The 22888-nt window shown below is 45.0% G+C and overlaps 3 protein-coding genes across 4 annotated transcripts in view; all 3 read right to left on the reverse strand.

Annotated features, from left to right (window-relative positions):
- LOC100562976 (zinc finger protein 658B) overlaps window positions 1–19780 on the reverse strand; it is a 488523-nt gene extending 468743 nt beyond the window's left edge. Inside the window, exon 1 of the mRNA XM_062973052.1 lies at window positions 19753–19780. The gene's annotated coding sequence lies outside the window, so the exon portion shown is untranslated. The remainder of the gene's footprint in view (window positions 1–19752) is intronic.
- The window catches only part of LOC134296957 (zinc finger protein 24-like), a 206608-nt gene that overhangs the window by 71889 nt on the left and 111831 nt on the right, over window positions 1–22888 (reverse strand). The gene's annotated exons all lie outside the window — the stretch shown is intronic.
- LOC100556553 (zinc finger protein ZFP2) lies at window positions 7169–19818 on the reverse strand. 2 transcript variants are annotated; one of them, XM_062973115.1, is made up of 3 exons: window positions 19753–19818; window positions 16760–16826; window positions 7169–8682 (listed from the first exon to the last, which is right to left on the reverse strand). In XM_062973115.1, exon 3 carries the CDS (start codon window positions 8408–8410, stop codon window positions 7253–7255), a length of 1158 nt encoding a protein of 385 aa, XP_062829185.1. In that variant the 5' UTR covers window positions 8411–8682; window positions 16760–16826; window positions 19753–19818; the 3' UTR covers window positions 7169–7252. The 2 variants fall into 2 exon arrangements, with proteins under 2 accessions (XP_062829185.1, XP_062829186.1); XM_062973116.1 differs by having other exon boundaries at window positions 16771–16826; window positions 19753–19813.

Raw genomic sequence — 22888 nt, forward strand, 5'->3', positions numbered from 1 at the left:
TCCTGGAGTCAATCCTGACCTTGAGTCACACCAGGATCCCACCTGCTCCAGGGATGCTTCAGTGAATCTGTACTCCAAATGTGAGTCCCTGTTGACCTGAATGCAGAAATGCTGAAGCCCTCACAGTGATACGAGTGCGTGGATCTTGCTCAGCCCTGCTCCTCAGGCCTTCCATCCTCAGGGAATCTGCCGAGAGATAGAGAAGCTCCTTTCCCAGCAGCTGCCTCTGCAACCTCCTCTCCGGACTGCTGCTCTCACCATCGATCCCAAGGCCAGCTTCTCTGCCACCATCAGCCACAAGAGCCCCCATTTGCTCTCTCCTGACTCCCCCATGGAACCCACTGGAGAGTCAAATCAAGGAGACCGGATGCAACCGCCTCAGTGCTCCTCCAGTATCCATCCCTTTGAATGTATTCCAGCATCAGCCACAGGAGCAAATATATGTGACGGCTGAGATTGGTTGTTGTGTGCCTTCAAGTTGTGTCCAGCTCAGGTGCAGAGCTTTGCCCTTGCCTTCCTCTGAGAGGGTGTGATTTGCCCAGGGTCGCCTGATGGGCTTCCATGGCTGAATGGGGTCTAAACCCTGTTCTCCAGAGTCCTAGTCCAGCACTCCAGTGCCCATTAATATCTCCCTCTAGGCCCGTAGTTCTGAACCTGTGGGCCGTGACAACAAAGATCCAGTCCGTGAACCTCCTTCCTCTTTATTTATTTATTTTATTAATTTTTTTCGTTCCTTTCCACTGAGCTGACCATTGCATTGGATGGACCACATCAGCTCTAGATTATTAAATATGGTTTTCTGTGGTTGAGCAGATGGCGACTACTGGATGGCCTATGTTCTGTATCAGAAACTAGAGCTGATGTGGTCTGTCCAATGCAATTTTTTTGAATCAGCACCCCAAATAACCAAACTGAATCCAAAGTTGACCAAAAACTGTTTTTGTAACCCTTTTGGTACTAATGTTGGAGAGGGGTCCCCGGTCAAAAAAAGGTTGGGAACCTCTGCTCTAGGTCTTCATAGAATCCTAGACTCCTAGAGATGGAAGAGACCTCGTGGGCCATCCAGTCCAACCCCCTTCTGCCAAGAAACAGGAAAATCACATTCAAAGTCCCCCATCTCCTCTACAGATGCCATCCAGCCTCTGTTTAGAAGCCTCCAAAGAGGGAGCCTCAACCACACTCTGGGGCAGAGAGTTCCACTGCTGAACAGCAATCCCTCAGAGTTAGGAAGTTCTTCTAATGTTCTGGTCTAATCTCCTTTCCTGTAGTTTGAAGCCCTGGTTCCATTGCGTCCTGGTCTCCAGGGCAGAAGAAGACAAGCCTGCTCCTTCCTCCCTATGCCTCTCCCTCACGTATTTATCCCTGGTCCTCCTCGTGTCTCCTCTCCGCCTTCTCTTCTGCAGGCTCAACAGGCCCAGCTCTTTGGGAGAGAGCCTTTTCCCGTTCTGCGTCTCCCTGAGGGAACTCTCCTCTAACATTGCTTCAGCCAGAAGGAGACACCCATCTTATCTGGTGAAGCTAGAATTGCACAGAGACCCTAAAATCTCTATTTGGGGGAAAGAGGTCTTGCCTTCTATTACTCTTCCAGAGCAATTTTGCAAAATCCTAACTGTATTTGAAATAAAACTTACATACTGAAGCTGAATCTTAAAATGAGCTTTAATAGCACACATATCCTTTATACTGCTTTAAATCCATTAGATTGCTTTTACTGTGCACAACCCTGAGTCCTCTTGTGATGTCTTACTGGGTTCCTAAACCCTACTTATTATATAGCTTATGTATTACCTCATAGCTTATGTACTTACCTTATGTACTTACCATATAGTTATTATACCTCATAGCCTTGTACTTACCACATAGTTATTATAGTTTGGATAGTATACCTCATAGTGAAGTACTTACCTTATAGTTCACCTCATATTTCTAATACAGTAAAAGGTTTATTTCCCGTGTTCAATAAATATATTTTTGGTTATCTTTAATCAGCTTCTAGACTGTTTACTTTGGGGTTTGAGGTATAATTAAAGGGTAAACCGAACGCCGCTTGGGTAGCCAGACCTAGAGAGAGCCATTTCCCCCAGCGTGCCTTCACAATAGTGTTAAAATGCATATGTAGTTAGATTCATCCGCTGACGCCTTTCACGTACGCCTCGATTCAAGCCATATCACCTCAGATACTTATTCCTTGAACGCTTGAGCACACAGCCACGTCTTCACTGCTTTCCTAAAACTTAGGAGTGTTGGGGCTTGTCAAATACTACTGGGGAGAGCATTCCACAAACGGGAAGCCACTACCAAGAAGGCCCTGTCCCTCGTTCACACCAGACGAGCCTGCGAGGCAAGTGAGACCAAGAGCAGAGCCTCCCCAGATGATCTCAACAACCTAGTTCGTTCATAGGAGGAGATACGTTCGGACAAGTAGTTTGGGCCAGACGAGGCCCCTCTGCCGGCCCCTCCTAGGGAGACCTAAATATTTAATTTAGCCTAGGGTTCGTAAAAAAATACTTATAGTTCCAAATCGGTCTCCTGCAATAGTTAATCTGAGTACCCAGATTAAAGGTGGCGCTGTTTAACGCCAGGTCTGTCAACCTATTCAGGACATGCAGACCTGGCGTGTATAACGGAGACCTGGTTGGACGAGGCTGGAGGGGTTAATCTTACCCAGCTCTGCCCACCAGGCTACTCCGTGTAGCACCAACCGAGATCTGGAGGGTGGGAAGGTGGGGTCGCAATGGTCTATAGGGATTCCATCTCCCTGACCAGGCGCCCATCCTGCAGTCAACCATGTTTGAATGTGTCCACCTGAGGGTAGGAGACCAGGACAGATTACGGATTATGGTAATGTACTATCCACCCCGCTGCACTACAGTTTCCCTGCCTGAGCTAGCCGGGGTGGTCTCGGGCCTGGCATTGGAGTCCCAGCGGCTCATAGTGCTGGGGGACATCAAGGTCCATGCCAAGACCAACCTCTGAGGAGCAGCTCAGGACTTCATGGCCTCCATGGCAACCATGGGGCTGTCCCAATTACCCCGTTTCCCCGAAAATAAGTAGTAGAAGTTTTGTTGAATTGCTAAATATAAGGCTTCCCCCGAAAGTAAGACCTAGCAAAGTTTTTGTTTGGAAGCTGCCCAGCGCCTGCCAAACAGAACACCAGAGCATTCAGGATTGGTAAATGTACATACCAGTTGTACATGGAAATAATGGTAGTAACAAGAAATTCTTGATAGGATTCAGTTTGTCTGGTTATGCTGGTTTGTGATGACAACTACTGCACAGTATATAATAAATGTTCATTTTTTTGTTCAACAATAAATGTGAAATCTTCTTCATGGAAAAATGAGACATCCCCTGAAAATAAGACCTAGCACATCTTTGGCAGCAAAAATTAATATAAGACACTGTCTTATTTTCGGGGAAACACGGTAGTAACAGGCTCTACCCACAGAAGTGGACACACATTGGATCTGGTTTTCTGCCAAGGATGGGAGGAAGGTGGCGGTGTGGAGGAGCTGACCATCGCTCTGTTACCATGGACCAGCCATCACCTGATCAGATTTAAGGCTTACTGCGCACCTCCCCCCAACCTCTGTGGCGGTGGAGGACCTATTAAAATGGTCTGTCCCAGGAGGCTTATGGATCCAGAAGGATTCCTGATAGCTTTGAGGAATTTCCCGCCACCGCGATAGGTGATTCTGTCGATGCTCTGGCCTCATTCTGGATAGGGGAGATGACTAGGGCAATAGACACGATTGCTCTGTAACGTCCCCCTCTCGAGTAACCGAGCTAAACCAGTTCCTTGGTTCACCGAGGAGCTGGCAGCGATGAAGCAAAAGAAGAGGGAACTAGAGTGTGTGTGGCGTCTAGAGCATAGCGAGTCAGACCCAACACGGCTATGGACCTATCTAAGGACACATGCCGCAGCAATAGAAGCCGCAAAGAAAGCTTACTTTGCGGTCAATATTGCATCCGCAAAGAACCGTCTGGAGGAGCTGTTTCGTGTTGTCAGAGGGTTGTTGAATCCCACCACTCAAGGTGGGATCCCCGACAACTCGGCAGCCCGCTGTGAAGCACTTGCTCAGTTCTTTGCGGACATAGTTCTGATTCGCTTCGGCTTTGATGCCACATTGACGGCAGTCTCTGAGGATGTAACACGAGCACCTGCTTATCTAGTTTTTATGGATTCATTTCAATTGGTTGAGCTCAAGGACATGGACAAGATCCTTAGAGAGGCGAGTCCAACCACATGAATCCTAGACCCCTACCCATCCTGGCTGGTGAGAGAAGCCAGAGGGGGATTGGCCGAGTGGGTGAAGGTGGTGGCATATTTCCAGCGAGCCACAAAATAGCTGTGATCAAACCGCTGTTGAAAAAGCCATCCCTGGACCCCACTCAATTTGTCAACTTTCAGCCAATTTCCAATCTCCCCTTTTTGGGCAAGGTCGTGGAACATGTGGTTGCCTTGCAACTCCAGGGATTCTTGGTAGACACCGATTTTCTAGATCTGGGACTTCATCATCTTTCCAAAAATTACTTTTCCTAATTAAGGTCAAGACATGTGCTCCACCTGTCCCTCTTTTCCACAAAGGCCAAGGCCCAGTGCTTTGCAAGCCCAGTCTTCCTCCTGATGGAGGCCAGGCCTTGGGTCTCAGTCGGGATCCCCTCCCAGGCACAGAGGGCAGTTTTGGGGTGTCCAGATGCCCTGCCAGTGCCTCTCCCTTCTTCTCATCCTTCCCCAGCGAGGGGAGGGTTCCTTCTGCTGCCACTCAGCCCATTCATGTTTGATGGAACAAGAGACTCGGGAAGAAAGAGAAGTACGTTTTAGTGTGGGAGGAATGGGAAGCCAATGAAAGGGAAAGGATTCCAAGACTCTCTCTGGATGACCCCAAAGAGGCTGGAGAGCGACCTGCGGAGGATGCTCTGGCTGGTGACGCCGCTTGGAGCAGAATGGGGCTGGACTCCACGACCCACGGGATCAGTGGTTTCATGGCTGAAGAACACACCTCTCCTCCTCCTCCCAGTCAGTTTGGCTTGTCTGCTGATGGGCTCATCATCATCAGACCATGCAGGAACAAACCACCAAAGCACCCCCAACAGAAGACCATGCTGTTTCTGCTTACAAACCTTTAGATGAGACTCTTATGGACTCCCAGTAGGAGCATACTCCACTACTGAACTGCTCTTACCTTCAGGAAATTCTTTCTATTGTTTATTTATTTATTTATTTATTTTTCAAACTTATATGCCGCCACTCCCCTAGGGCTCGGGGCGGCTTACAAGAACCGGCTAAAACAACAATTTAAAAACATCTTTAAACCATCTTTAAAAAAACATCTTAAAAACATCCTAAAAGCACCTTTTAAAACATCAATAACAGAACTCAAAAGCCTGCCGAAACAAGTGCGTCTTACATGCCCTGCGGAAGGCCAACAAGTCCCGCAGGGCACGGACTTCAGGTGGCAAGGTGTTCCAGAGAGATGGCGCCACTACTGAAAAGGCTCTGCGTCTAGTTGCAGTTAGACACAAGGTCTTAAAACTGGGGACTTCCAACAGGTCTTGGTCCTCAGAACGGAGGGATCTCTGGGGTTTGTAGGGGGTGAGGTGGTCCCTCAGGTACATCGGCCCTAGACCATGCAAGGCCTTAAAGGTAAGCACCATCACTTTGAAAGTGATCCGGTGCTCAATTGGTAGCCAGTGCAGCTGACGTAAGATTGGTGTTATGTGGCATCTCATTGGGACTCCCGCAAGGAGCCGGGCAGCTGCATTTTGCACCAAGTTTAGGTGAGGCCTGCACAACTGGTCATTGTTAGCAAGGGAAGGAAGGAAAGGAGAAGCAGAGTAAAACACACACACAACACCCCTGCTAGACAGGCAGGTGAATTCAGTCCTCTTGCGGCCTCCTCCAGCTACGCAATGGGACAGACTGTCTCCTAGGCAAGGAGTTGATCCCAACCCCCAAAACAGTGCAGAGTCCTGGTCACAGTTTCACAGCCTCTGGCCTTGTAAAGTAGCTCATCTCTCTGAATAAACACTCTTGAGTTCTGACTTTCATCCAAAGTCCTTGGAGGTTTTATTCTTGATTCAGTTGCTACTCATAATTATTTACAGGTTTTCTCTTAATATACAAAGATACTCACAAACACAAGAAGAACTTCACACAACAAGGATGGCGATGGATTACACATGCCGACAATTAGGGCAAGGCCTCTAACCAATGGCAGACAGGAAGTCACATGGCAGAGAAGGAAGGGCACATGGAAGCCACCCCCAATCTTCCTTCCGGAGGACAGGAAACGACTCGGGTGTCCCTCTAGGATCATCTTCTCTGTTTCCTTAACCATTTGGAGTACTGAGCTGTGAACACAAGTCTATTCAGAACTGTATCGTTACACACTGGAGATACGTATAATGCATTCCTATCTATTCCACCTTTTTCTACCCGACAGTCAGGGGATCCTATAAACCCAAAAGACATTGGGTGCCCTACTCCTCCCTCCCTGCCGAGGGAGAAGACCTTCCTTCTTTTTTCCAAGCTAAACATACCCAGCTGTCTCAGCCTTTCCCTACATCCCGTCTCTGGAAATATTCTAGCTTGTCAATATCCGTCTTGTCTCCCTCAATGGACTGTCACCCTGCCGTGGTGAGGGGGCTTGCGTGTTCCAATGAACCTGTGGGCACAACCTCAAGTTAAACATGAGCCAACAATGTGATGTGGCCGCTTAAAAGGCCAATGGGATTTTGGCCTGCATAAACAGGAGTCTAGATCCAGAGAAATCAATTGCAATTGAATGCAATTTCCTGCTTCTTGGCAGGGGGTTGGACTGGATGGCCCACGAGGTCTCTTCCAACTCTAGGATTCTATGAGATCTTAGCTTCTGCTCATTTCAGATTTTTCACACATCATCCCAGAATGGGATGCTTGGATGCTTTTCTTGATGAGGAGGAGGAAGTCAGGCTATCTTCTTCCAAATTGGCTGCAGTACTAAGATGGGACCGGCCCTCAGCAGCAGTTGACTAATGTCACACAAATTGCTGTCCATGAAAGATGGAGCACAAGGTGATGGCCTTCTTTGTCTTTGTCCACCTGCATAGGGATACAGTCCTTGTTTGGGGAAATGTAAAGGTTCTTTCAGGAAAACTAGGAAACTCAAAGGCAGGTTTCTTCCACTAGCCATATCTAAGTTTTTTGATGTCTAGTGCAAGCTGAATTTTTCCTGAAGCTCATTCTATATCCCATGCATTCTTGTGGCTTCTATTCTGTGTGGGTCCCTTGATGGGAACATAGATGCCCACTCTGACCGAAGCTCTCTCCACATTCCATGCATTTATAGGGTTTCTCCCCTGCATGGGTCCTTTGATGGGAACGCAGATGTCCACTCCGACCGAATCTCTTTCCACATTCCATGCACTGAAATGGCTTCTCTCCTGTGTGGATCCTTTGATGGGTAAGGAGATACCGACTGTGGCTGAAGCTCTTTCCACATTCCATGCATTCATACGGCTTCTCCCCCGTGTGGGTTCTTTGATGGCAACGCAGGTCTCCACTGTGAACAAAGCTCTTTCCACATTCTGTACATTGAAATGGCTTCTCTCCTGTGTGGGTCCTTTGATGGGCAAGGAGATATCCATTCCGACTAAAGCTCTCTCCACATTCCATGCATTTATGGGGTTTCTCCCCTGTGTGGGTTCTTTCATGGGAACGGAGGTGTCCACTCTGATTGAAGCTCTCTCCACATTCCATGCATTTATATGGCCTCTCTCCTGTGTGGATCCTTTGATGGGACTGCAGGTCCCCATTCTGACTGAAGCTCTTTCCACAATCCGTGCATTCATACGGCTTCTCCCCTGTGTGGGTCCTCTGATGAACATGCAGTTTGTCACTCTGACTGAAGCTCTTTCCACATTCCATGCATTCATACGGCTTCTCCCCTGTGTGGGTCCTTTGATGGGAACGTAGACTACCACTGTGAATGTAGCTCTTTCCACATTCCATACATTGAAACGGCTTCTCTCCTGTGTGGGTCCTTTGATGGGTAAGGAGATATCCACTCCGACTGAAGCTCTTTCCACATTCCATGCATTGATATGGCTTCTCCCCTGTGTGCGTCCTTTGATGGGACTGCAGGTCCCCACTCTGACCAAACCTCTTTCCACATTCCGTGCATTCATACGGCTTCTCCCCTGTGTGGGTCCTCTGATGAACATGCAGTTTGTCAATCCGACTGAAGCTCTTTCCACATTCCATGCATTGATATGGCTTCTCCCCAGTGTGAGTCCGTTCATGCTTAACAAGAGAACTTCTCCCACTGAAACTTTTACCACATATCATACACGTCTCTACCTTCTCCCCTGCCTGTGGTCTCAGATCGCAATGTAAATCATTTTCCATTCTTTTACATTTATGATTCATATACGATAGAAGCTCACAGATATGAACTGAACAGCACAGGATTTCCTCTTCTCAGTCTTTGTATTGCTGTAGTCTTCTGGACTCTTTCCCCTCTTTTTACAGCACAATCTTTCCTTTCCCCCTTGGTTACACAGGTATATAACCTGAAATATAGTTTCTCTTTATTTCTTGTTCTTGTCAGTGCCGTGTACCTTCAAGTCATTTTAGACTTAGGGCATCCCTAGGACAAAGCTCTCACAAGATGTTCTTCACAAGACTTGTTCAGAGACTACCTGCCAGAAAAAGAGAAGAAAGTCTCATCAGGGGTTGACTAGGGAAAGATCTGATTGGACATGAAGAACAACAGCCTAGTGCTGTAGAGCACAGCCTGCCACGTCTCTATGGAGCTCTTGCCAGCCATGTGTCTCCTTCTCCTCTCAGACTGAGAGGAGAGCCAAGGCAGAGACATGTAGCTGCTGAGAGATCCTTGGAGCACTTGTCAGCTGCGTGTCTCCTTCTCAACCTGAGGACGTGGTCGGCCACCATGTCCCAGGCTTAGAGAAAGACATGGCTGCCCAGGATTCTCCCCGTGCACCAACCACCCCCCCTTGAGCCAACTGCCCTTGGTCTCCACCTCCCTCCCAGACTGCCTTGCCCCGTCACCCCCCAACCCTATATGCGGCCCCCATGGAGAAATGTCTGTCCATGCCTGGCCTAACTTTTCCAAAGCTTGAGAGATTTTCCACTGAGTGGGTTTTTGAGCCTCCTCTTCCTCCCTTCCTTTCTCTTCAAGTCCTTCTGCACTCCTCCCGGCCCCGGTCTCAGAAAGGGCTTCCCTTCCTTCCTTCCTTCCTTCCTTCCTTCCTTCCTTCCTTCCTTCCTTCCTTCCTTCCTTCCTTCCTTCCTTCCCCACCCTGCCTTTGCTCATGAATGGGGAGTAGTGGATGTGTTGTGCGCGCCTTCCAAAGCTTTGCTTGTTTATAATGGTATTTTAATTATTATTTAATTAATTATTAATTATTTTGGGGTGCTTAGCTAGTGCTTTTGGTGCACAAAGGTAGAAGGGAGTTGGACTAAATGGCTCTTCCAACCCTCATTATTATTATTATTATTATTATTATTATTATTATTATTATTGACAGAAGTACACAGTATAACACAGCAAACAAGAAATATATGCTGGATTCCATATCACAAAATCACAAGTTGAACACTTCCCAAGAGTTTAGGACTGTGTGATTTTTTTATTATTATTATTATTATTATTATTATTATTATTATTAAGAACATTGAGGCTGGGTGGCTATCTGTTGTGGGTGCTTTGCTTGTGCTTTTGTTGCACAAAGTAGAAGCGAGTTGGACTAAATGGCCCACGGGGTCTCTTCCAACCCTCTTTATTATTTTTATTCTGATTATGATTAACATTGAGGCTGTATTTATTCCCATTTGTTTTTTTTTAACTTCAAAATAAGAGATGTGCAGTGTGCATAGGAATTTGTTCATAGTTCTTTTTTTTTCAACTTTCGTCCAGCCCTCCAACGGTCTGAGGGACCGTGATCTGGCCCCCTGTTCAAAAGGTTTGGGGTCCTCTGTTTTAAACTATTCTTATTAGTGGTTAATGAGTTGTATTTTATAGTTAAAAAATTGCTAAGAAGAAAGGTGTGATAATGCACAAAATAAATAATATATCAAAGTGAATAAAAAGAAGCAGTACTTCATTGTTGGCTGCATTGGACTATGGGATGACCTAGCGGAAGAAACCCGATCGCTAAATCAGCTGTCAATGACAGAACTCTCTTCCAGCAGGCTTGCCCAGATGATTTTAAAATGTGAATTTTAAATTTATTTTGCTAGTACTGGTGTTTTAATCTTTTGTTCTGCATATTTTAATATATGTAATATATGTAGATTGTTCCACTCTAAGCTGTGAAGGGAAGCAGGTCACAAATACAATTATTATTATTATTATTACTATTAAAATGGTTATCTCATCTAATATCATAAGATCTCTGGGTAGTTTATTATCAAATCAGTTTAAGTCACTGAACGATTTAAAAGTTGAATAATTTAAAAGTTACAGCAGCCCAAAACCATGCATCTATAACAGTGGTTCCCAACCTGTGGGCCATGGCCCACTGATGGGCCGCAAGATCTAAAAGGTCTGCCGCTCTAGATTATTAAATATGGTTTTCTGTGGGTGAGCAGATGGGGAATACTGGATGCCATATGTTCTGTATCAGAAACTAGAGCTGATGTGGTCTATCAATGCAATTTTCTGGATCAGCACCCCAAATAACCAAACTAAAGTTGACCAAAAACTGATTCGTAACCCTTTTGGTACAACAACAACAATAATAATAATAATAATAATAATAATAATAATAATAATAATAATAATAATTTTATTCTTGTACCCTGCCCCATCTCCCCAAAGGGACTCAGGGCGGCTCACATGGGGCCTTGCCCAAACATCACAATATAAAAACAAAACAAAAAACACAAGTTTACAACAATAAATCAACAATATCGGTAAAACAATCATAAAAGACAATCTTACAAGATAAAACGTTAAAAACAGGAATATAAAACACAAATCTGGGCCAAAGTGCGAACATGTCAAATCAGGGAGAGGTAGTTATATAACTGACATAGTCATTAAAGTACTAGAAATGACACTAAGAAGGGGAATCAGTGGGTCTATTGTTACGTAGATAGACAACTTGAGCCAGCAAGAATCACTCATCAAAAGCCTTCCGGAAGAGCCAGGTTTTCAGGCTCCTCCGGAAGGAGAGGAGAGTGGGGGCCTGCCTGATCTCCCTAGGGAGCGAGTTCCAAAGCTGGGGGGCCATAATAGAGAAGGCCCTCTCTCTCGTCCCCACCAACCGCGACTGCGAGGGTGGTGGAAGCGAGAGGAGGGCCTCCCCCGACGAGCGAAGAGATCATGCGGGTTCGTAGGGGGAAATGCGGTCTCTAAGGTAGGCGGGTCCCTAACCGTTTAGGGCTTTGTAGGTAAGAACCTGCACCTTGAATTGGGTTCGGAAAATAAATGGCAGCCAATGGAGCTCCTTAAACAGAGGCGTTGAACGCACCCTGTAATTTGCTCCAGTTAGAAGCCTGGCTGCCGAGCGTTGTACTAGTTGCAATTTCCGGGCCGTCTTCAAAGGCAGCCCCACGTAGAGTGCATTGCAATAATCCAGTCTAGGGGTAACTAAGGCGTGGACCACCCTGGTCAGATCAGACTTCTCGAGGTATGGACTCAGCTGGCGCACAAGTTTTAATTGTGCAAAGGCCCTCCCAGCCACGGCCGACACCTGGGCCTCCAGAGTCAGCCCCGAATCCAGGAGGACCCCCAAGCTGCGGACCTATGCCTTCAGGGGGAGTGCGACCCCGCCAAGTACACGTTGCCACCCAATACCCCGATCACACATACGACCGACCTGGAGGACCTCTGTCTTGTCAGGATTAAGTCTCAGCTTGTTCGCCCTCATCCAGGCCAACACAGCGGCCAGACACTGATCCAGTATCCGAGGGGCTTCCTTGGATTTTGGTGGAAAAGAGTAGTAGAGTTGGATGTCATCCGCGTAGAGATGGCACCGGACTCCAAAACTCCGGATGATCTCACCCAGCAGTTTCATGTAGATATTAAAAAGCATGGGGGACAGAATGGAACCTTGCAGGACCCCACAGGTCAATGGCCAGGGGTCAGAGCAGGAGTCCCCCAGCTTCACCATCTGGGAACGCCCCTCCAGGAAGGACTGAAGCCACTGCAAAGCAGTACCCCCAAGGCCCATCCCGGAGAGCCATCCCAGAAGGATACCATGGTCGATGGTATCGAAAGCTGCTGAGATGTCCAAGAGAACCAGCAGGGTCAGACTCCCCCTGTCCAGCTCTCTGCGGAGGTCATCCACCAAGGCGACCAAAGCCGTCTCGGTACTGAAACCAGGCCTGAAGCCAGACTGTGATTGGTCCAGAAAATCCGTATCTTCCAAGAATCCCTGGAGCTGAGAAGCAACCACCCGCTCCAAGACCTTGCCCAAAAATGGAAGGTTAGAGATTGGTCTGTAATTACACAAGTTGGTCGAATCCAGGGAGGCCTTCTTCAAGACAGGTCTCACCACAGCTTGTTTTAGGTTAGATGGAAATTTACCCTGCCCCAAAGAGGCATTAATTATTCTCACAAACCAATCAACCAACCCACCACTGGCCTGTTTTAAGAGCCAGGATGGGCAAGGGTCAAAGGCACAGGTGGTCGCCCTCACCGCTCCAAGAATCTTGTCCACATCATCAGGCTGCACAAGCTGAAACGAATCCCACAAGTTCGAACAGACAGAAGCCTCGGTTACCTCACCTGGCATTGCAACAAGGCCAGCATCTAAGTCGGAACGAATCTGAGAGACTTTGTCTGCAAAATGGTGAGCGAACTCGCTACACCGAGTTGCCAAGATGTCAGGTGCCCCCCCAACCTGAGGAGGGTGGAGGAGCTCCCCAACAACCCGAAACAACTCTGAAGATCTATTTGTTGCAGATGCGATGCGGGCAGTCGAGAAAGCCTTCCTGGCTGCCTGTAACGCCGCGGAATAGGCCCTAATAGTGGCTCTAGACCGTGCTCAGTCAGATACATCACGAGTTTTCCGCCAGCAGTCTCCTTCTCGCGCGTTTCATCTGCACCAACTCCCCGGTGAATCAGGGAGCTGGGGCAACTCCACGTAGCGAGAGGGGATCGTTCGGGAGCGAGTTGCCCTGGACAACTCACTATTATAGCGAGCAACCAAGGCATCGACAGGATCATCAGCTTCCATGGCAGACAGATCCCCAAGAGACCTCAGGAATCTCTCAGGATCCATAAGTCTCCTGGGGCGGACCATCTTAATAGGTCCACCGCCCCTGCGGAGGTTTGAGGATGTGGTAAGTCTTAAACTGATCAGATAGTGGTCGGACCATGACAATGGAAGAATAATTTGCTTTCCACTCCGACCAAACTGTCGCCCGCCAAAAAGACTAGGTCAAGTGTATGTCCAGCTTGATGAGTGGGACCCGATATTATTTGGGACAGACCCATGGTCGTCATGGCAGCCATGAATTCCTGAGCTGCACCTGTCAAGGTAGCCTCAGCGTGAATGTTGAAGTCCCCCAGCACCACCAGGCGCTGGGAACCCAACACCACGCTAGAGACCACCTCTGCTAGCTCAGGCAGGGAGACTGCTGTGTCGCGGGGTGGACAGTACACCAGCAGAATCCCCAAACTGTCCCGGGTACCCACCTTCAAGTGGAGACACTCAGACCCAGCAGATTGCAGGGCGGCACATCTGACCAGGGCGATAGACTGCCGGAAGACCACCGCAACCCCACCTCCCCGCCCTCCCGGCCTGGCCTGCTGATGCACCCCGAAACCCGGAGGACAGAGCTGGGTGAGACTAACCCCACCCAGGTCATCCAACCAGGTCTCGGTAATGCAGGCCAGATCCGCCTGTTCATCCAGGATTAAGTCCTGGATAATAGACGATTTACCCTTGACGGATCTGGCATTAAACAGCAGGACCTTCAGCCCGGAGGGGCTGCCATGGAGGCTACCACATCTATCCTTCTCCAGGGTCGCAAGAACCCTGTTGCGCTTCTCCCTGGGAATCTGTTGACAGCACTTCCTTCTCCCCCACACGACCTCGATGGAACCACCCGGTCCCCACCCCCCAAGGAATCTGGCTCAATTGGAGCAACATTAACCAAATCTAGTCAGCTCCCCAGGTCAAAATGACTGCTGGACTTTCCAGCTAACCTAGTTCCAGGGAGAGGGGATAAGTAGGGCCTATCGGAAAAACTTCACAATGCAGGAGAGGACAAGGATTGCTGATAAGGGACAGGAAAAGATTGGGCCAAAGTATCTAATTGAGACTGTTCTGAAGAGGGGGACCTATAATGAGGATTAAACATCCTATTGTTTCTGGGCCTAGCCGATGTTTTAGTATATAAGAACAGGTTGGCCACAAGGGGGCGAACCAGAGGGTCTACTAGTACTCTTCTAACAGTCATGCCCCATGATAACAACCGAGGCCTAAGGGCCCATAACTCCTCAATTATAGACTTATCCTCAAAGGTGGAAATGAGGCATATAGAGCGATCATAGGATTGGAAGCCCTTCTGGAGCCAGGTGATGGTCTTAATCTTGACTGAGGACAGGCTCTTTGATAAAATTTGATCCAAGGACCTCTGGGTCGCTCTTTTCGAGGACCATCTACCCCTATTCAAAATCGAGTGTCTGATTTGAAAGGCCAGCTGTTTCGTTTGCAAAATGTGGTCATGGTGGTGCTCTACATGTGGAGGAAAAAAATCCTCCTTCACAAGAGAATCCGTTGTCAACTTCGCCACTCCCGAGTCTAGTTCCATACCTTCCCTTCTCAGATCCAATTGGTCATCAGATAGACCACTCTCTCCCTCGATATACCCATTTTCTAATATTACCTCCTTACTACCCTTTTGAAGCCCAACTTCTCCATCTTCCCCAAGATCTGAAGGCCAACTAGCCTCCATCGAAGTATGTCCGATATTCTTCTCCTCCTCAGGTACATCTTGATGTCTAATAGCATTTGTTAATGATGAGATTCCTTTGAGGAGATGATCTAATTTCTCATTCACAGTTACAAGCTGTGAAAGAATGAGGCTAAAAGATCTGCCCAAGAGATGGCATAGCTGGGACAATTCATGATTCCCATGTGAAACCGTCTGACTCATTCTCCACAAAATTTCAAGACTGACCAATTCCTTCCCTAAGGTAAACCTTCCAACCCTTCTCTTCCTTCTTCCTATTACAACTTCCCGGGACAAACGTTCAAATTTTCAACCAACTATCATATCAAACTTCCTCTTTCCATCTTACACTTACTAAAACCATCTATCTACCAGATCTCTACCACATAAGAATTGTGAAGTGTCTCAGCCACTTACTAGACCCACCTTCTTCTAAACGACCAACCCCATGATTAGAGGCCCCAGAATATTAATGATCCAGAACAGTTTAAAACAGTGTAAGTTGAATATAGTCTATTCACCAACATGACTAGAATAACATAAATTTTAAAAGGGATAGGAGAAAAACAAAAACAGAAAAAAGCCAAGTGGCAACAGCAAGACCTAAAAGGTCTACCACTCTAGATTATTAAATATGGTTTTCTGTGGGTGAGCAGATGGACAATACTGGACGCCATATGTTCTGTATCAGAAACTAGAGCTGATGTGGTCTATTTTCTGGATCAGCACCCCAAACAACCAAACTAAAATTGACCAAAAACTGATTCGTAACCCTTTTGGTACTAATGTTGGAGAGTGATCCCTGGTCAAAGTGGTCCCTGGTCAAAAAAAAAAAAAGGTTGGGAACCACTGATCTATAGCAAATGGTTAGACCTCAGAGACCTGAAATGACATGATCAGCAGTAGCTGGGCTACGAAGGGGACGGCATCACGTAATGGGGGGATCACAGTACAGAAAGGCTCCCACTAGCTGGGGCTGAGGTAAGTGCCCTTCAACAAGGGAAAACAACGTGCCTCCAAATATTCCTCAGATACGTTATTCCTATGGTTTTATTCCTATGGTGGAAGAGCCACTGGGGCATGCTTTAAGGCTGCAGAATTCTGAATAAAAACCTAGACACACCACAGTATCTAGTCAGGCCTCTGTATCCACAGGTTCTAATGAGATCTATTGTGTCCCGATACATGTTGCAATTTAAGTATGGGCCTGAATCTCTTCTAAGGGGTTGCCTTAACTTCCAGTGTCCTGAATTATTGAGTCCTGAAATGATCCATGTTTAAAAAGTGTGTCACCAACATGAAAAATTTAGGAAGGTGTGTTCTAAACAATACGAAAAAACAAGTTGCTTCAAAATTATATCCAATAACACAAGGGGATAAATTTGGAAACTCTAAAGGGATGAGGCTTGCTTGGGAATCGGACTTGGGGATAAAAATAGATGAAATCAAAAGGAACTCAATTTGGAAAAAAACTACCATACCTTAGAAATTAGTGTCAGCTGAAATCATAACACACTGAAAACAATCCAAAAATGGCATTACTATCCATTGAATATTTATGGCATTAATAAGAGAATTTGAAAATTATGCTGGAGGGATTGTGGAACATTAAGATACTGGAACCCTTTTAATAATAAATTATTCACAGTGAGGGCATAGAGATGCCAAATGGACAAACCATACAGTGCAATCAGCCTGAAACTTATAAATATCTGGGCATACTACAGCTAGACAATATCAAGCTCAGACATGTGAAAAATGTGGTCAGCAAATAATATGTCCAAAGGGTATGAAAATTTTTGAAGAGCAAATTAAATGGCAGAAATACGATCAAGGCCATCAACACACCTGGGACATACCCGTCATCAGATACACGGCTGGAATTATGAACTGGACGCAAGCAGAGCTGGATGATCTGGACAGAAAAACAAAAAAAAAATGATGACAATCCACTACTAATCCAATAAGTAAACATTTATTAACTAATAAGTATAAAAGGAAAAAGACAAGTCAAAAAAGAAGCAGCAAAAGTACAAAAAGTAATTCCCAAGGAGATCAAGAGTTCATTCGCTTTGGAACCAAGGCATCAAAAAGCAATCCACAGAGTCTTAACACAAAGCAAAAGAATCCGCAAGCAGGATATTGTTTAAAAGTTATATCCATAAACATGAAAACAGGAACACAAGAAAGGCAAACTCTCCAAGAACATGAAGTCATAAACTGGAATCAAACCAAGAATCTTGAAATACAGGAATCAGGAACTTTGGACTAGAAACGGGGAGCTGTTTCCCCTTTTTACAGCGTTGTTCCCACGAAAGGCCTAAGAGTCCAGAAACCATTTAAAAGGCCACAATCCCTCCCATGATATCACTTCACACACACCTGCTTTTTCTCTCCTTGTCTCTAAGCCCCTGAGAAAAACAAGTTTGTCTTTGTTTTACATTCTGCCTCCTAATTTCAAGGCAACTTGATCTGGAAAAACCTGCATCTCCCACATTCTTCACCGACGGCTACTCTGGCCTGTTTTCATGTTAACGGATATCACTTTCTCCCATTGCCTGGGAATGGCCTGGAGATTCCAAAACATCTCTCTCCAGGCCCCTGATGTCTTCCACAGACTCCTCGGATATTACATCCCCTTCCTCATCCTCCAAGCACTCAGAAAGCTCATCCGATGCTTGCCAGAACAAGACTGACAAAAGAAGGCTCTCTATGGACAGTACCAGAACGTTGGATAAGCGAATGCTGGATAAGTGAGACTCTACTGCAGGGGTCCCCAAACTAAGGCCCGGGGGCCGGATGCGGCCCTCCAAGGTCATTTACCTGGCCCCCGCCCTCAGTTTTATAATATAATATTTTAATATCCGTTTTAATAATATAATATACAGTAGAGTCTCACTTATCCAAGATACCTTAAATAAGCGAAAATCTTGGATAATAAGGAGGGATTAAGAAAAAAAGCCTATTAAACATAAAATTATATTATGATCTTACAAATTAAGCACCAAAACATCATGTTTTACAACAAATTGACAGTTCAATACACAGTAATGTTATGTAGTAATGACTGTATTTACGAATTTAGCACCAAAGCATTGCAACATTTACTACAAAAACAATGACTACTAAAAGGCAGACTTGGATAAAACAGAACCTTGGATAAGTGAAGCTTGGATAAGTGAGACTCTACTGTATTGTATATACATATAATATTGATAAAAATATTATACTGTTATACAATAGAATACTAATAATAATACAATATAATAATATTAATTACTAGCTGTGCCCGGCCACGCGTTGCTGTGGCAAAGTGGTGGTGGTATTGGTTAAAAATTGTTGTGTAATTTTTATTTGACTTTATTTGCATTTTTTATTAATTTTATTGTAAGTTATATTTTTATTTATTATATTGTATTATTTTCTTGTATTATTTTTAGTTATTTTCTGTTATTATAGTATTTTATTGTATTAATTTTTTTAGTGTTTTTTATTTTTTTTTATTGGGTTGCTAGGAGACCAAGTTGGAGGAGCTCAGCCTTCTAACTGGCAGCAATTGGATAAAAGCAATTATTCCTCTCTCTCTCTAATTAGGACTTTATTTTTCTTTTCTTTTTGTTGTATCAACCTAGAGGCGTGGATGATGGGTTGTGTTGTCAAATTTCGAGGTTGGGGAGCCTGTAGTTTTGTTGTTTTGTGGGTCGCCGTGATGCCATCACTCTTTTATATATATAGATATATATTACACATAATATTACAGTATAGTGGTATAGTTCACTATAGAAATATATAATGCTAATATTGCGCTATGCTAATAATATAATATATTGTATGTACATACAGCTGCTCTGAGTCCCCTTCGGGGTGAGAAGGGTGGGATATAAATGTAGTAAATAAATGTAGTAAATAATTAAATAATTTTAGACTTGGGCTCAGCCAAACTCTGAAATGACTTGAAGGCACACAACAACAACAATCCTAATTACCTTGACTATCTCATTGGCCAGAAGCAGGCCCACACTTTCCATTGAAATCCTGATAGGTTTATGTTGGTTAAGATTGTTTTCATTTTTAAATATTGTATTGTTCTTTCATTGTTGTTGTTGTTGTTTTGCACTACAAATAAGACAAATATGCAGTGTGCATAGGAATTTGTTTGTATTTTTTTTTCAAATGATAATTCGGCCCCTCAACAGTCTGAAGGATTGTGGACCGGCCCCTCTGCTTTAAAAGTTTGAGGACCCCTGGTCTACTGTGTATATATATATCCCTGTGGAATGATGTCCAGGGTGAGAGAAAGAGCTCTTGCCTGGTGGAGGCAAGTGTGAATGCTGCAGTTGGCCACCTTGATTAGCACTGAATGGCCTTGCAGCTTCGAAGCCTGGCTGCTTCTGGCCTGGGGGGAATCCTTTTTTGGGAGGTTTGTTTATTTGTTTATTTATTAACAGTATTTATATCCCGCCCTTCTTTCTCCCTCCTTGCCTGGTTCCCAACAGACCTCACCGCCTCTGAGCGTGCCTGCCGTAGATGTGGGCGAAACGTCAGGAGAGAATGCTTCTGGGACACGGCCAGGCAGCCCGGAAAACTCACAGCAACCCAGTGATCCCAGATTATCTGCTTATCCCAGGATTTCTGTCAGTGGGGACTCCTATAATCCAGTCTAAAGCCGATAATCTGGGAAGGGCCCGGAGAGGCCTGGAAGGGAGGCGGGAGAAGGCCCGGCCACGCCGGGGATCAAGAGGGGGGTGAGGGGGGAAGACCCACACTGGGAGGGGGCAGGAAGGCGAGACCCCCCCACACACACACACACACAACACACTGAGACCCCCCCCCCCACTCACCTCCTCTCTCTCTCTCTCCCCCCGAAAGGCGCCTCTCTCTTCCGCAGACAACGGAGGCCTCCTTTCCCGCCCTCCTCCGGAAGTGAGCTCCCAGGAAGTGCGTCACCCGCCTTCTCCCCCCCCTCCTCAGCATCCCCTGCCTCTCTGGGAAGAGGAGGACTCCTCTCTCTCGTCCCAGGGCAAAAGCTGGGAGAGAGGGATAGAGGCAGATGGATGGAGGGAGAGATAGAAATAGATAGATAGATAGATAGATAGATAGATAGATAGATAGATAGATAGATAGATAGATAGATAGATAGATAGATAGATAGATAGATAGATAGATAGACAGACAGACAGATAGATGGCGGATGAATAGCATAAGCACTTCACATTGTTTTAAACTTTGTATATTGTATTTTATGACTGTTTTAACTGTTTTTACATTTTAGGTCATTGTATAACAGTGTAACGGCATCAATTGCCACTTGTAAGCCGCCCTGAGTCCCCTCAGGTGAGAAGGGTGGGGTATAAATAATTGAAATAAATAGATAGATAGATAGATAGATAGATAGACAGACAGACAGACAGACAGATGTCTCAGTGGATGGATAGATAGATAGATAGATAGATAGATAGATAGATAGATAGATAGACAGACAGATGTCTCAGTGGATGGATGGAGAAATAGATAGACAGACAGACAGATGTCTCGATGGATGGAGGGATAGATAGATAGATAGATAGATAGATAGATAGATAGATAGATAGATAGATAGATGTCTCAATGGATGGATGGAGAGATAGATAGATAAATAGATAAACAGACAGACAGATGTCTCGATGGATGGATGGATGGATGGAGGGATAGATAGATAGATAGATAGATAGATAGATAGATAGATAGATAGATAGATGTCTCAATGGATGGATGGAGAGATTGATAGATAAATAGATAGACAGACAGACAGATGTCTCGATGGATGGATGGATGGATGGATGGAGGGAGGGATAGATAGATAGATAGATAGATAGATAGATAGATAGATAGATAGATAGATAGATAGATAGATGTCTCAATGGATGGATGGAGAGATTGATAGATAAATAGATAGACAGACAGACGGATGGATGGATGGATGGATGGATGGATGGATGGATGGATGGATGGAGAGATAGATAGCTAGATGTCTCGATGGATGGATGGAGAGATAGATAGATAAATAGATAGACAGACAGATGTCTCAGTGGATGGATAGATAGATAGATAGATAGATAGAACAATCAATCGATAGATGTCTCAATGGAGGGATAGATAGATAGATAGATAGATAGATAGATAGATAGATAGATAGATGTCTCAATGGATGGATGGAGAGATAGATAGATAAATAGATAGACAGACAGACAGATGTCTCGATGGATGGATGGAGAGATAGATAGATAAATAGATAGACAGACAGATGTCTCAGTGGATGGATAGATAGATAGATAGATAGATAGAACAATCAATCGATAGATGTCTCAATGGATGGATGGATGGATGGATGGATGGATAGATAGATAGATAGATAGATAGATAGATAGATAGATAGATAGATAGATAGACAGACAGATGTCTCAGTGGATGGATGGAGAGATAGATAGATAAATAGATAGACAGACAGACAGATGTCTCGATGGATGGATGGATGGAGGGATAGATAGATAGATAGATGTCTCAATGGATGGATGGAGAGATAGATAAATAGATAGACAGACAGACAGATGTCTCGATGGATGGATGGATGGAGAGATAGATAGATAGATGTCTCGGATGGATGGATGGATGGATGGAGAGATAGATAGGTAGATAGATAGATAGATATAGATAGATGTCTCGATGGATGGATGGATGGATGGATGGATGGATGGATGGATGGATGGATGGAGAGATAGATAGATAGACAGACAGATAGATAGATAGATAGATAGATAGATAGATAGATAGATAGATAGATAGACAGATGTCTCAGTGGATGGCTAGATAGATGGAGAGATAGATAGATAGATAGATAGATAGATAGATAGATAGATAGATAGATAGATAGATAGATAGATAGATAGATAGATCGATCGATCGATAGATGTCTCGGATGGATGGATGGATGGATGGATGGATGGAGAGATAGATAGATAGATAGATAGATAGATAGATAGATAGATAGATAGATAGATAGATAGATAGATAGATAATGTCTCAGTGGATGGCTAGATAGATGGAGAGATAGATAGATAGATAGATAGATAGATAGATGTCTCGGATGGATGGATGGATGGATGGATGGATGGATGGATGGATGGATGGATGGATGGATGGATGGATGGATGGATGGATGGAGAGATAGATAGATAGATAGATAGATAGATAGATAGATAGATAGATAGATAGATAGATAGATAGATGTCTCAGTGGATGGCTAGATAGATGGAGAGAGAGATAGATAGATAGATAGACAGATAGATAGATAGATGTCTCGATGGATGGATGGATAGAGAGATAGATAGCTAGATAGATAGGCAGACAGATGTCTCGATGGATGGATGGATGGAGAGATGGATGGATAGATAGATAGAAAAAATAGATAAAATTTCATTGTGAGATTTTAGTGGTAAATTTGTAAATACAGTACTGTAGAGTCTCACTTATCCAACATAAACAGGCTGGCAGAATGTTGGATGAGCAAATATGTTATTTAATATGGAGGCATTAAGGAAAAGCCTATTAAACATCAAATTGGGTTATGATTGGGGGACACGGAAAGAGCCTCCCCGAAGACTGAGCAAATTCAGTCGGGCGTCCCCTGGGCAACGTTTCTTGTAAGCGGCCGATCTTTCCAAACCCAAAAGCATTGGATGAATGGATGAATACCAAAGGTCTTTATCAAGACCATTGCTAACGATTATGTCTATTAATATAGAAGGTTTGTCACTTGCTAAGGAAGAGCTATTAGCCAAAATGTCTGAGGACATTTCGTGTGACATTTTATGTATACAGGAAACACACAGAGACATCACAATGAGAAGACCAAAAATTCTCGGAATGCAACTGGCAGTGGAACGACCTCACAGACAATATGGTAGTGCCATTTTTGTACGATCTGGTATAGCAATATCT

The sequence above is a fragment of the Anolis carolinensis genome, chromosome 2, assembly GCF_035594765.1.
Source record: "Anolis carolinensis isolate JA03-04 chromosome 2, rAnoCar3.1.pri, whole genome shotgun sequence".
Lineage (NCBI taxonomy): Eukaryota > Metazoa > Chordata > Lepidosauria > Squamata > Dactyloidae > Anolis > Anolis carolinensis.

Bases quoted from the DNA above. Each gene is read 5' to 3' on its own strand.
- LOC100556553 (XM_062973115.1), bottom strand. From the start codon at position 8,410: ATGAATCATAAATGTAAAAGAATGGAAAATGATTTACATTGCGATCTG.